Below are 14,841 nucleotides of genomic sequence, written 5' to 3' on the forward strand. Positions count from 1 at the left end.
GGAGAGGAGAGAAAGGAGAAAATGGACCATCAGTTCAAAAGTAGTACACACCCATTCAACAAACTTCTACAGGTGCAACAGAGTACCAAACTCCAATGGAAAAAGATAATCGAATTGAAACAGAATTTCTTTCTTTTTGTCTCATCTGTCATAGGTAATAGGTCTTACTAGCTCCGATCCATCTTAGTTGCAATAGTGTCAACAATCAAATTTGCTTTGTTCGTTCTCACAAAGACATCTCTTATCTGACAGTCACAGTTCCATTAATCACAGGTAACAAAGGAATAGGAAAGGAAATATTTCACGGAACCTTTCAATACAGTTATTTCATTATTTAGCATTTGAGGAATATAGTAATTGTTTTGATTTTAGGAATATTATAAATAAAATGATTTTAGGTCTATAGTAAATAACAAACATATTCTATCTGAATAACTATTTTCTACATGAGCCATTGCTTGAGCATCTTTATCATAGAATGGACCCTTCATCCAAACTCAGTCAATAATCGTGTACTGTAACTCCTCCTCTTTAATTGGCTATTCGATCCGTGCTGCCTGTCAAACATCTACATATCCCCTAATGGTTTCAAAGGGTTGATGAAAAAAAACTTGTGAAAAACCATGACAAATCTGGGGGTCTTCTTTGTCTACGAGACGTGAGACGCTTCGCCGTTTGTCAGGTAGCACGGTTGATGGAGACTTCAATCACTGTGCATTTTTTGACAATTACTGCGAGAACGATGTGGCATGCTGTGTGTGTCGTGCTGCTGAAAAGGAGTAATTCAGCTTTAGCAGAGGCTGCCAAATCAAGAGACGGCTCTGTCACAACAGCCAGTCAGATAACAGTGACAGCATCCAGAGAGACAGAAGGGGGGGGGGGTAGGAGAAATGGAGGAACCCGAAATTCCTTGAGTGGAAAAGAGGAAGAACTAGCTAGGCTGGATGTAACACTTTTTTATAGGGTTATTGTACAGATAGGCACAATGGAAATAAACTTTATGGACCTTGATTTGAGTTTTTCTTACTTATGGAAACAACAAAATAACCTAAACCATAAGAATGATCTTACAACGATTTTTGCACCTGAAAACAAAGGCAAGTTTACATACTGGCATGATTTAACAGCAAAAAAAAAAGTGTGGCCTAAACAAAGAAGGGTCATAACCTACTTGTAACAATCATATCATTACAATTATAATTGTTCTATGGTTACAATAAATGTTCACAATGTGTAGCCATAGAAATAGTGGAATGTGTTCAGGAACAGATCAATAGAGCAATGCCTTTAGTACAGTGCCTGTAAAGGTGTTCATGCCCCTTGGTGTTTTTCCTATTTTGTTGCATTACAACCTGTCATTTAAATTGATTTTTATTTGGATTTCATGGAATGGACATAAACTAAACAGTCCAAATTGGTGAAGTGAAGTGAAATGAAACAAACAAACAACGGAATAGTGGTGTGTGCATATGTTTTCACCCCCTTTGCTATTAAGCCCCTAAATAAGATCTGGTGCAACCAATTACCTTCAGAAGTCACATAATGAGTTAAATAAAGTCCATCTGTGTGCAATCTAAGTGTCACAAGATCTGTCACATGATCTCAGTATATATACTGTACACCTGTTCTGAATGGCCCCAGAGTCTGCAACACCACCAAGCAAGGGGCACCATGAAGACCAAGGAGCTCTCCAAACAGGTCAGGGACAAAGTTGTGGAGAAGTACAGATCAGGGTTGGGTTATAAAAAAATATCTGAAACTTTGAACATCCCACTGAGCACCATTAAATCCATTATTAAAAAATGGAAAGAATATGGCACCACAACAAACCTGCCAAGAGAGGGGGGGGCCCACTACTAATCAGAGAGGCAACAAAGAGACCAAAGATACCCATTAAGGAGCTGCAAAGCTCCACAGCGAAGATTGGAGTACCTGTCCATAGGACCACTTTAAGCCGAACACTCCACAGAGCGTGGCCAGAAAAAAAAACAATTGTTCAAGAATTGTTTTTGGTGTTTGCCAAAAGGCATGTGGGAGACTCCCGAAACATTTGGAAGAAGATACTCTGGTCAGATGAGACTAATATTTCGCTTTTTGACCGTCAAGGAAAACGCTATGTCTAGCGCAAACCCAACAGCTCTCATCACCCCGAGAACACCATGTTTTTCATCGGCAGTGACTGGGAAACTGGTCAGAATTGAGGCAATGATAGATGGCGTTAAATACAGGGAAATTCTTGAGGGAAACCTGTCTCAGTCTTCCAGAGATTTGAGACTGGGACAGAGGTTCACCTTCCAGCAGGACAATGACCCTAAGCATACTGCTAAAGCAACACTTGAGTGGTTTAAGAGAAAACATTTAAATGTCTTGGAATGGCCTAGTCAAAGCCCAGACCTCAATCCAATTGAGAACCTGTGGTATGACTTAAATATTGCTGTACACCAGCAGAACCCATCCAACTTGAAGGAGCTGGAGCAATTTTGCCTTGAAGAATGGGCACAAATCCCAGTGGCTAGATGTGCCAAGCTTATAGAGACATACACCAAAAGACTTGCAGTTGTAATTGCTGCAAAAGGTGCCTCTACAAAGTATTGACTTTGGGTGGGTGAATAGTTATGCACGCTCAAGTTTTCAGTTTATTTTGGTCTTATTTCTTGTTTGTTTCACAAGACAAAATATTTAGCATCTTCAAAGTGGTAGGCATGTTGTGTAAATGAAATGATACAACCCCCCCCCCCCCCAAAAATCAATTTTAATTCTAGGTTGTAAGGCAACAAAATAGAAAAAATGCCAAGGGGGGGTGAATACTTTTGCAAGCCACTGTATCTATCTTCATCCTTTACTGACAGACAACCCAAGTGCTATTTCTAGCCAATAAAAACAAAATCCTAAACTCTTCATAACAGAGCCAATTTCAGAAGCCAACCAAGGCCCCAGAGTTCCCAAACACCAACATGGGGTTCCCAAACACCAACATGGATTGGCCGGTATTCAAAGTTCCACTCAAGAGAGGTGTCATCCTTCAAAAAGATTGAAGTCCAGCCTGAGAAATCAACCCTCTGCATCATCCAGCTGACCCTGAAAAAGGTGTTCAGGGACATGTGGCATTTTGCAGCGGGGATGAACCATCTCACAGATCTACACGACGGCATGGTTGGCTCCATCTCACAGATATAGACAAATCGTCAGCTCCATTAAGGAATGATGTAGATGCCTATCAGAGGAGCAGGGTCTTCTTGTTCAGATTCCAACATGGTAGTTTGGCACGGAACGCCGGCTCAGTTTTGTAAAAGTAGTGAGGGAAGAGATCAGAAGGAAGTGTACTCAATGACTTTCCTTTAAAGAATAACTTCTGGTTGCTTTGAGACACCAAGACCTGCAGCCAGTGGACAATGTTAGGAGCTTCAGTTCATCTGATGACTTAAAGGGACATTTCATGTTCATCATCACCAGCAGCACCACAACATCAACATATGTGAAAATGGCGTGTTTCTATGTTTTGTGGAAAAAAAGATAAGAGGAAGATTTCCAATTACCTCTTCGGTCTGCATTGTGTGATTTTAACCAATTATGAGTAGGCATTGTTGATGTTGTCATTGGAAACACTTATCTTCCCCTTTTACCAGAAAACGTGCCATTTTCACATATGTTGATGTTGGGGTGGTGCTGGAGATAATGAATATGAAGATGAACAATTTTGATGTGTCCTTTTAAAGACGATAAGCCTGCAGATACCCCTGGAGAAAGGACAACAGCAGAAGTTGGAACTCACAGAACACTGCAAGCCTGATGTCCCATTTGCAGATGATCAGATAGAGGCTGTCAAAAAGCTAGTTAAAGACATTGGCGATTTGGAGCTTCTTCACTGCAGTTAGGAGTGGAGTTAGGTTGACTGGACTGAAACATACCTCGTTCAATAAACACACTCCCGCATCCACCTCCATTAATTCATTCATTTTATGGGTGACATTTTAAATCATGTTCTGTGAAGGGCTGAATCTGCATATTGTATGACTAGGATTATGGCCAGGAGCGTTTCCTGACTACATGACCTTACCAGGAAAAACTCCTGGTCCTATGTACTTTATGAACACCACCAGTGATCAAAACATTGTGTTCTTCCAATGAGTCAAAGCAGGCCGTGCGTGTCTCTTTATCAAACATAATCTACATAAAGGCACAGTGGATCAACGTAGCAACGCTCAAATCACCATTCCACAATACAGTCTTTCTCCCACATACCCAAAGCACACACGTTGGACACAATAATTCACTCAAACACAAAAGTAGATGGAGAAAGACGAACGCGATGCTTTTGGAAAAGAGAAAGGCAGGTGAGAGAGAGACGAGAGAGAGTGAGAGAGAAAGAAAGAGGCAGAGAGACTAATCCAAATATGCAGGCAGCAGAGCACTGTCTGCTGCTGTTAGCAACCATCTCTTCCCAGCTTTTGTCTTAGATTTCAAAAGCCGCTTTCAAGCAACAAATAGTTTAAATTTCCCTGTGAATCACCCGCACAAAGCAGCAAGCCTTCTCTGTGTTTCAGTTCAAACGAAGTAATCAAATAAAAACACATGTACACACACACACAGTAAAACACACCCGAAAACATGCACAACACTTATAAGTCTAAAGCTTGTCTAAGCAGCCCTGCACTACATTCTCCTCCCAAAAGACAGACTGCAGAGGCACTCTCCCTCCCTCCCTCCCTCCCTCCCTCCCTCCCTCCCTCCCTCCCTCCCTCCCTCCCTCCCTCCCTCCCTCCCTCCCTCTCTCTCTCTCTCCATCCCTCAGCCTCCCCTTATCCCTCTCATTTCCTCCCTCACTGTCCAGTGTGTGTGTGTGTGTGGTTTATTACAGACCCAGTGCTAACAGGGTTAGTTAAGGGGAGTGATCTGCTGTCTGAAGGGACCTGTGCTTGACTAGATACAGTGGAATGTGCTCTATACTGGCCTTTACAATAACCCCCCAAATCCTCAATATCCTAGAAGCCGAGGAGGGCGGTTAGTCTGTGTGTCTGTGTGTGAAGCTTCCGGCGCTCCCGCCACCATTGTTCCGGTGTTCCGATGGGTGGTCCTTGCCCTTTGAAGAAGAAAATCCCTGTTTTGCCCAAATCCATGGCATGTCGAGGGGGATTACTGCCCTTTGTGTGTGTGTCTCTGTGTGTCTGTGTGTGTGTGTACATGTGTTTGTCTGCAAGCCCAACTTGTTCTAGCTGCCCATGGACATAACAGAATGTGTATCTACTAGTACTTACTATAATGTCTCCTGTACATTCAATCAAGTCATTCTATGCTATAATAGCCTAGTAACATTGGTCTGTCTACAGAAGCAATAACTTCTGTTGATAAGAAAAAAGACATGTTGAGACTAAACCTGGATTAGCATTACAATGCCCATTCAGTGTGTGTGTGTGTGTGTGTGTGTGTGTGTGTGTGTGTGTGTGTGTGTGTGTGTGTGTGTGTGTGTGTGTGTGTGTGTGTGTGTGTGTGTGTGTGTGTGTGTGTGTGTGTGTGTGTGTGTGTGTGTGTGTGTGTGTGTGTGTGTGTGTGTGTGTGTCTAATCCCTCCCACCTGAACATGAAGCCATGAAGCAGACACACTCTCCTAATTTCCTGTTTAAACACCACCCACACACCCGTGTCACATACATAATCGACAAAAACACGCACACAAAAACACAAGCGACTAAGCAAGCAACACTCTGCCCTCACACAGTACATTCCTGTAATCACACACACACACATTTCCTTTGCACTCACAACCTAAACGCAAATCCAACAGACGGTAACACCGCACCATCTCCGGCCTAGTAGGAGGTCTCTGTCTTTCCTCTCACTCTCACACTTTATCTATCTCTCGTTTCACTCTCTCTCTTTATCTATCTCTCGTTTCACTCTCTCTCTTTGTCTATCTCTCGTTTCACTCTCTCTCTTTATCTATCTCTCGTTTCAGTCCCTTTCTCTCTTGCTGTTCCGCTTCCATACCAAGCCTAGCACATACAGAAGACAAAGCATCAAAAGAGCAGCCTGTCCTGTTCTTCGTCACAATGTCACATCAATAGTCAACCACTGAAAAGGTTGATGAGTCAGAATACAGCCAGAGACAGAGTTACTGGACATGCATTATGTTGAACCAACGTGGAATAGACGTTGTAATGACGTCTGTGACCAGTGGGACATTATGTACAGTGGGGCAAAAAAGTATTTAGTCAGCCACCAATTGTGCAAGTTCTCCCACTTAAAAAGATGAGAGAGGCCTGAAATCAACTGCGGGAGCAATTATTAGGAAATGGAAGACATACAAGACCACTGATAATCTCCCTCGATCTGGGGCTCCACGCAATATCTCACCCCGTAGGGTCAAAATGATCACAAGAACGGTGAGCAAAAATCCCAGAACCACACGGGGGGACCTAGTGAATGACCTGCAGAGAGTTGGGACCAAAGTAACAAAGCCTACCATCAGTAACACACTACGCTGCCAGGGACTCAAATCCTGCAGTGCCAGACGTGTCCCCCTGCTTAAGCCAGTACATGTCCGTCTGAAGTTTGCTGGAGAGCAATTGGATGATCCAGAAGAAGATTGGGAGAATGTCATATGGTCAGATGAAACCAAAATATAACTTTTTGGTAAAAACTCAACTCGTCATGTTTGGAGGACAAAGAATTCTGAGTTGCATCCAAAGAACACCATACCTACTGTGAAGCATGGGGGTGGAAACATCATGCTTTGGGGCTGTTTTTCTGCAAAGAGACCAGGACGACTGATCCGTGTAAAGGAAAGAATGAATGGGGCCATGTATCGTGAGATTTTGAGTGAAAACCTCCTTCAATCAGCAAGGGCATTGAAGATGAAACGTGGCTGGGTCTTTCAGCATGACAATGATCCCAAACACACCGCCCGGGCAACGAAGGAGTGGCTTCGTAAGAAGCATTTCAAGGTCCTGGAGTGGCCTAGCCAGTCTCCAGATCTCAACCCCATAGAAAATCTTTGGAGGGAGTTGAAAGTCCGTGTTGCCCAGCAACAGCTCCAAAACATCACTGATCTAGAGGAGATCTGCATGGAGGAATGGGCCAAAATACCAGCAACAGTGTGTGAAAACATTGTGAAGACTTACAGAAAATGTTTGACCTCTGTCATTGCCAACAAAGGGTATATAACAAAGTATTGAGATAAACTTTTGTTATTGACCAAATACTTATTTTCCACCATAATTTGCAAATAAATTCATAAGAAATCCTACAATGTGATTTTCTGGATTTTTTTCTCTCATTTTGTCTGTCACAGTGGAAGTGTACCTCTGATGACAATTACAGGCCTCTCTCATCTTTTTAAGTAGGAGAACTTGCACAATTGGTGGCTGACTAAATACGTTTTTTGCCCCACTGTGTATGTGTAGGGGGAACAGCTGGTTCTGAGCTTGACTTTGAAAGAGAAGAGAAAAAATAATTTAAAAAATACTTTAGTGAACTAACACTCAAAACTTTTTTTCATACTAGCTCTGACCTTGCTGATAGCTACTTCATTGAAGAAAAATATACTTACTATGATTTTGATATGTGGTTAGCCCAACTAGCTACACTACATGACCAAAATTATGTGGACACCTGCTCATTGAACATCTCATTCCAAAATCATGGGCATTAATATGGAGTTGGTCACCCTTTGCTGCTATAACAGCCTTCACTCTTCTGGGAAGGCTTTGCACTCGATGTTGGAACATTGCTGCGGGGACTTGCTTCCGTTCAGCCACAAGAACATTAGTGAGGTCGGGCACTGATGTTGGGCGATTAGGCCTGGCACGCAGTCGGCGTTCCAATTAATCCCAAATGTGCTCGATGTGGTTGAGGTCAGGGCTCTGTGCAGGTCAGTCAAGTTCTTACACACCGCTCTCGACAAACCATTTTTGTATGGACCTGGCTTTGTGCACGAGGGCATTGTCATGCTGAAACAGGAAAGGGCCTTCCCCAAACTGTTGCCACAAAGTTGGAAGCAAAGAATTGTCTAGAATGTCATTGTATGCTGTAGCATCAAGATTTCCCTTCATGAACCATGAAAAACAGCCTCAGACCATTATCCCTCCCCCACCAAACTTTACAGTTGGCACCGATATGACGGTAATAACACACAAATTATTGTATTTTTCTTGTCTATTTCTTGTCACTCACAAAATTGGAGTTTGCTATTCACAGGAAGCATTACCAGATGTGAACTTTGCTTCGAACAAAAGAGATCTCAGAAGACTAAGATTAAGCTGGAAAGGGTTACAAAAGTGTCAGGATTTGGCCAGGGTTGTTCCGGTTTTTGGTCACTAGATGCCCCCATTGTGCCTTTTGACCTTTTGTTTTCCCTTGATCCCCATTATTATTTGCACCTGTGCCTCGTTTCCCCTGATTGTATTTAAACCCTTTGTTTTACTCAGTTCTTTGCTCTGTGTTTGTATGTTAGCACCCAGCCCTAGTACTCTGTGAGCGCTTGTTGATCCCGGTGGACTCTCTTGTGGAGTTCTGTTTTTTGTTCTTGTTTGTTTGTTTTTGAGTATCTTTTGAGGCTTTTTGTGCTGTGCCTTCCACCTTGTGGATTTGCCTTTTTGTCTTGGAGGACTGCCTTTGTTCTTGTGGAATTCCTTTTGAGGTTGTGGAGTACATGTTTTCCTGAAGAACTTCACTTTTTACTTCATTAAATACACCGTCTCAAGTACTGCTGTGTCTGCCTCATCTTCTGGGTTCTGCTGACTATTCGTGGCTCAGTTGGTTTAGTGACTGTTTCTCACTCCGGAGACCCGGGTTCGTAACCGGGTCCTGACAAAAAGTATGTCTAAAAGCCTTGATGTTCATCAGTCCGTGGTAAGACAAATAGTCTATAAATGGAGAAAGTTCAGCACTGTTGATACTCTCCCTAGAAGTGGCCGTCCTGCAAAGATGACTGTAAGAGCACAGCACTGAATGCTCAATGAGTTTAAGAAGAATCCTAGAGTGTTAGCTAAAGACTTACAGGAATCTCTGGAACATGCTATCTCCGTTGACGAGTCTACGATACATAAAACACTAAACAAGAATGGTGTTCATTGGAGGAAGCCACTGCTGTCCCATAAAAACATTGCTGCACATCTGAAGTTCGCAAAAGAGCACCTGGACAGATGAAACTACAGTTGAATTGTTTGGAAGACATACACAAGACTATGTGTGTTTGGAGAAAAAAAGGTTCAGCACACCAACATCAAAACCTCATCACAACTGTAAAGTATGGAGGAGGAAGTATCATGCTTTGCTCTGCTGCCTCAGGGCCTGGACAGCTTGCTATCATCACCGGAAAAAATTAATACCCAAGATTATCAAGACATTTTGCAGGAGAAGGCTATCTGTCCACCAATTGAAGCTCAACAAATGTTGGTTGATGCAACATGACAACGACCCAGAACAGTTTTGTAAAGAGGAATGGTCCAAAATTCCTCCTGATCGTTGTGCAGGTCTGATCAGCAACTACAGAAAACATTTGACTGAGGTTATTGCTGCCAATGTAGGTTCAACCAGTTATGAAATCCAAGGGTTCACATACTTTTGTGGTCCTTCTGTAGCTCAGTTGGTAGAGCATTTTCCAGGTTAGTGGGTTCAATCCCCGGGACCACCCATATGTAGAATGTATGCACACATGACTGTAAGTCGCTTTGGATAAAAGCGTCTGCTAAATGGCATATTTTTTTTATTTTTTTATTTTTTTTCCCACCCTGCACTGTGAATGTTTACACGGTGTGTTCAATAAAGACATGAAAACATATAATTGTTTGTGTGTTATTAGTTTAAGCAGACTGTGTTTGTCTATTGTTGTGACCTAGATGAAGATCAGATCAAATTGTATGACTAATTTATGCAGAAGTCCAGGTATTTCCAAAGGGTTCACATACATTTTCTTGCCACTGTAAAAAGTTAGAACCAAGCCCCCATCCTCATCCACACCTCTGCAACTCCCCTATGTGGTTCACCAGGTTACCGTAGGGCCAGTGTCAGCACCAGCAACATAGCTCTGGGCTCCGTACACCCCACCCCCTGCATCTGTTGCTTCCTGGACTTCCACACAGCCATTTTCACCTGCCCCAACAAGTAATTACCTAGACAGTCCCTCCACCTGTTGACTACACTAAACCTAGGTCCTCCAACGTATTGTATTGGTAGTGTATGCCCCAACACTAGCTCTGTACACCACCCCCCTGGACATAGAAAGAACAAGAGCTGCAATGTCTCCTCCTCCCCACTGATGGATCAAGGTGCGACGAGCGAGAGACAGGTTAACATGCTGAACCAAACCAACCATTGGATCATGTAGAGAGAGCAGCATGTGGAGAGAAAGACAGCACTCATGAAATGTTTATGATTGTCTTTTCTATTAGTGAGCTAAGGAGAGGGTTGGGTTGAGGGGGGGGGGGGGGTCATGGAGTGGACATAGTATGTACACCAACACACACCGTGCTCCCAAGGTGCCTACACGGCAATAGCATCATAGGAGTCAACCATCTATTATTCAGGAGAAAAAGGGAGCAGAGAGGAACAGGCGCTAAATAGAGAGTAGTACCCTAGACACAGGTGTCTCTGAACTCTATAAACCTGAGAGACAGACAGACAGAGAGACGGACAGGGAGTGAAACCGGGAGAGAGACAAACAGGGAGAGAGACAGGGAAAGAGATGGGAAGAGAGACAGGGATATGCAAATACAGAGAGTAAAATACCAAGGGAGAGATAGAGACAAGGAAAATGAAATAAGAGTGAAAGAGCAAAAGAGAGGGAAAGAAAGGAATGGACAGGGGAATAAAGAGAAGTGAGAGAGAAAAGAGGAGTATATACAGCAGCAAGTTAAGAATGAAAGCAGCTCCACTCTTGACCCCTGTTGGACCCAGAAGCACAATGCGATCCATATTTAACCAGCGATGGAGAGCAGGAGGCAGCACAGAGCACATCTACTACTGGATACAGGCCCCGCTCCGCGACCCTCCACCATCACGTGATGAATGAAGACGCCACTGAAATCTAAAGCAGCACCTTCTCTTTCTCATATAGACACACAGGGACAATGTGCACACACGCACTGCAACGCCTCCCCTGACTTAATGCATAGTACAGGTTCATCATACGGTTGGCGTCTTCTGTGTAATTGTTCTAACCTGCATTGATTCCCAATGGGCCGTGAAGTGTTAGCAGCAGTAGTGTGTGTGAGAGGACACTGTATGAGAGGCACTGGAAGCTGATCAAAGAGAGCGTTATTGGATAGAATTGTACTGAAGTGGTGCTGTGTACCCACTCTGTCTACCTACTCTCTCCCTTTTCTCTCCTCTTGCCATCTCTTCCTCCTATATCCTTCTCCAGTCAATCTGACACCATGCCTAAGATATAATGATTATATGCCCTAACACAAAACCAGGTCTTTCTTAGAATCCACAGAATTTATTTTCACTAAAACAACCAGATCTGCCTTCTGGTTCTCAAGGGACCAAAGCTGAGGATAACCAGCTACAGATAGACCTTCAATGGGATGAAGTTCAACTCTATCTCCCCCTCTTCCTCTTTCTCTTCCACAGTCCTCTCCCCTCCCCTCCCCTCCCCCCTCCTCTCTCTCTCTCTCTCTCTCTCTCTCTCTCTCTCTCTCTCTCCCCCTCTTCTCCTCATCTCCTGCAGTGTGCACCAGCTCTGACAAAGCCTTGAGCCCCTGCCAGAAGAACCGGGAGGAGCCTTCCTGCTAAAAATACTGAGAGAAGAAACGGAGGGAGCTGCCACGATGCCAAGTAGAGAGAGAGAGAAACGAGAGACCGTATCTTCATAAAGGGAGGGAGAGAGAGATAGAGGAAGGGACAGAAGAAAAAGGGAGGGAACCAGACAAAAGAAAAGACAGAAGGAAAGAAAGAAAGACAAGACAGACTTTCAGACAAAGGAAGAGAGGAAGAGAATGAGTGTGTTCACCTGGCCATATGACAGTGTTTCCCTACAGTGTACTTTGTACCGAGGTACATCAGATAGTAGAACGCCTAATACTGAGGCCAATGCTGAGCTCTCACTGGAGCCAGGCTGCAGACACAAAGCAGCATGAGCTATACATTCATCCTCTCTGAGTGAGTGAGTGAGTGAGTGAGAGAGAGAGAGAGAGAGAGAGAGAGAGAGAGAGAGAGAGAGAGAGAGAGAGAGAGAGAGAGAGAGAGAGAGAGAGAGAAAAACAGGAGAAGAATACAGATTATAAATATTTATACGAGCAGGAGTGAAAGACAACTACAGGAAAAGGAGAAAAAGAGAGAATGGGGTATAGATTGAAAAAGAGAGAGACTTCATAAGGCACACCAGGTGCGTTTGGTGGGTTTTATCTCCCTAGCAGTCTCTCCCGCCAGTCGAGTGGCGGGCGAGCAGGTTTTCAGCTCGTGTTCCCCGTCGACTAGCCTTGGGGGGGGGGGGCTGAGCTGCCATCCCGTTTCCCCCTCCTCGAGCTTCATCCTTATCCCTCTTGCTCTCCACCGACTCTCCTCCCATCGCAAAGGGACGCTGGAAATAGGAATCACTGCAGCACGCTGGCTGGATTTCTAAAGTTATGGTTCTTACAAGATCTCTTAGAGTTACCGTTGGGTTCATGTTTTATGAAGACAGTAACAGTGACGTGTGCCAACTATAATGTTACTGTTCTAAGTACTGAACATTAACTGTGTGGACAGTTTCTTTTGCTCTTCTCTGGTTCCTCTTTTTATTTATTTTTCATCAGGTATCCCTCCATCCATGACTTATTTTCTTTGAAGTTGAGTGAAAAACACATTTTCTAATTTAATTGGTGGGTAAAAAATAGACATATTTTCACTAGAGGCACTGCATTTTGAGTAAGCTAAAACACTTGTTGAACTCTTCTCAATGTCCATTTCTCCTTTCACTACAACAGCAAGTCTGGGCTACAGTCAAATAGAACAGCTTTAATAGTCCATTTTATATCACATAGGGTTATTAGGAGACTTTCAGACAAAAAATGTACTTCTAAACGAGGAAGAAAACATTTTCAAATAGGATCTGTCACATTTTAAAATAAATTGTGCACCATTTCAAAAAACAAACATCTGTAGAATTGAAGAAATAAGAAATAGAGTACAAAACGTTGATTTGGTGTGATGTTGCTTAATGTGATTGGTCAGTCTTACCTAGCCAATCATTGAACTTCTTGACCTCAGAGGGCAGGCCCAGCTCTGTGAAGTCTCCAGCATGGATGAACACGTCTCCATAGGGCATCTGAATGGCGTCCGTACGGGAGTGGGTGTCTGAGATACACACAAAACGGGTGTAACCTGGCGGCTTGGGAGTGTCGTGGGGCAGAGGGTCCACCCTAAAGTCGAGAGAGAACGAAGGAGAGAGAGAGAGAAAAGAGAATGGAGAAAATCGTGAGAAAGACAGATAAACAATGGGAAGTCTCAAAGTGAAGAAGCAGAGTTGCAGTGTTAATGTAGTCTGGATCATTATCCATCACCATCCCTTATAGAAAGTCAAAAAGAGAGAAAAAAAGAGAGAAATGAAAAGAGGGAAAAAACGGATGGGTCGGCCACAACAAAGCCGAAGGAAAAGAAAGAAAAGCACAGACAGAGAGAGTCCTGTGGGAGTTTCTGTGAGTGTGCAGCAGCCCCAGAGAGTCTCCAGAGGGAGAAGGGAGCTGGTGAATAACAGTGGCCCACTTTAGTGAGCTCTCCTCCAGGTATACAGCAAGCCCTCAACACTCCACCTTCACACAGAGACCGAAAGAAGGACAGAGAGACAGAGAAAAATGGAATGAGAGAGCAAATAACAGCATGCAGAAAGGATGGGTCTCAAAGAAAAAGAAAGAGGGAGAAAGGGGAGAGACAGGAATAGAGGAATAGAGGAGGGCTTGGGGACAGAGATAGAGACATAAAGACCAGGTGTCTGAACATATGTAGTGTGTATCTGTATGCCAGCTTATGTGTATGCCTATGTATATCCGCAGGGGTGTGCTTCTGCCTGCCTGCATGCATGTGTTCTATTTACATGTGTACGTGCGGGGGCTGGAAGCGTCCCTGGTTGATGTTGTAGAAGGTGAAGGCCTGGGTGGGGTTGGTGCTGTATTCATCCACCTCCACGGCCACCCTGCCTGCCGCCCGCTGGGCCTGGGACTGCTGCTGCCGCCGTGCAGCCATGATCTCTGACAGGGTGAAGGCCATGCTTCTGGAGCCTGGGCCTGGGCCTCTACTTGGCTGGGGAAGAGGTGGGTTGGGCTGGGGCTGACCCACTCTGGGCTGGCCTGGGGTAGACGTGGTCTGGCCTGGGCTGGAGGTGGCCTGGTCCTGGCACACACAGTAGTTAGGACTGGGAGTGAGGCCTGCTGGAGCGGTCAGGGTTGCGGATTGGCTCACCAGAGAGAGGCCCTCTGTCACAGCTTGGCCCACCTTGGAGAAACTATGCTGGGTTGCTGAGCGAGCATGTCCCCCCTCCAACTCCGGCTCAGTGTCCCCCTACTCCTGCACACACAGAGAACAGAACCACTGAGTGGAAATACAACGCCAATCTGGAATGCGCAGTTAAGACTGTAAATAAATCACTATCCACCAAAGCAACATAACCCAACCCCTAAGAGCATCTAAGGCTTTTACACTGTCAAGCAGATATCACATTTACTACTGCCTTTAAATTACAGCTCTGCTTCTGGGATTCTAGTAGGATTTCATACGGATGCTGTAAGATGGTGAGGGAGGAATGTAAGGAAGGAGGGTGATAATTTGGGGATGAGTGGGGGAGCTGGATTTATCCTGGATTGTGCTGCTATGATGTCAGTGTGCCATGTCATTCATGTGAAAACGGCCACACACACTATTTCCTAAT

General features: G+C 44.3%; 1 protein-coding gene across 1 annotated transcript in view; it reads right to left on the bottom strand.

Annotated features, from left to right (window-relative positions):
• Window positions 1-14,841, bottom strand: part of LOC124014465 (metallophosphoesterase domain-containing protein 1-like) — a 40,580-nt gene that overhangs the window by 21,747 nt on the left and 3,992 nt on the right. Inside the window, exons 2-3 of the mRNA XM_046329508.1 lie at window positions 14,011-14,480; window positions 13,158-13,339 (exon numbers count right to left, since the gene is read on the bottom strand). Coding sequence (XP_046185464.1) covers window positions 13,158-13,339; window positions 14,011-14,183 — 355 coding nt within the window. The 5' untranslated portion in view covers window positions 14,184-14,480. The remainder of the gene's footprint in view (window positions 1-13,157; window positions 13,340-14,010; window positions 14,481-14,841) is intronic.

Source organism: Oncorhynchus gorbuscha, linkage group LG25 (genome assembly GCF_021184085.1).
Source record: "Oncorhynchus gorbuscha isolate QuinsamMale2020 ecotype Even-year linkage group LG25, OgorEven_v1.0, whole genome shotgun sequence".
Classification (NCBI taxonomy): Eukaryota; Metazoa; Chordata; class Actinopteri; order Salmoniformes; family Salmonidae; genus Oncorhynchus; species Oncorhynchus gorbuscha.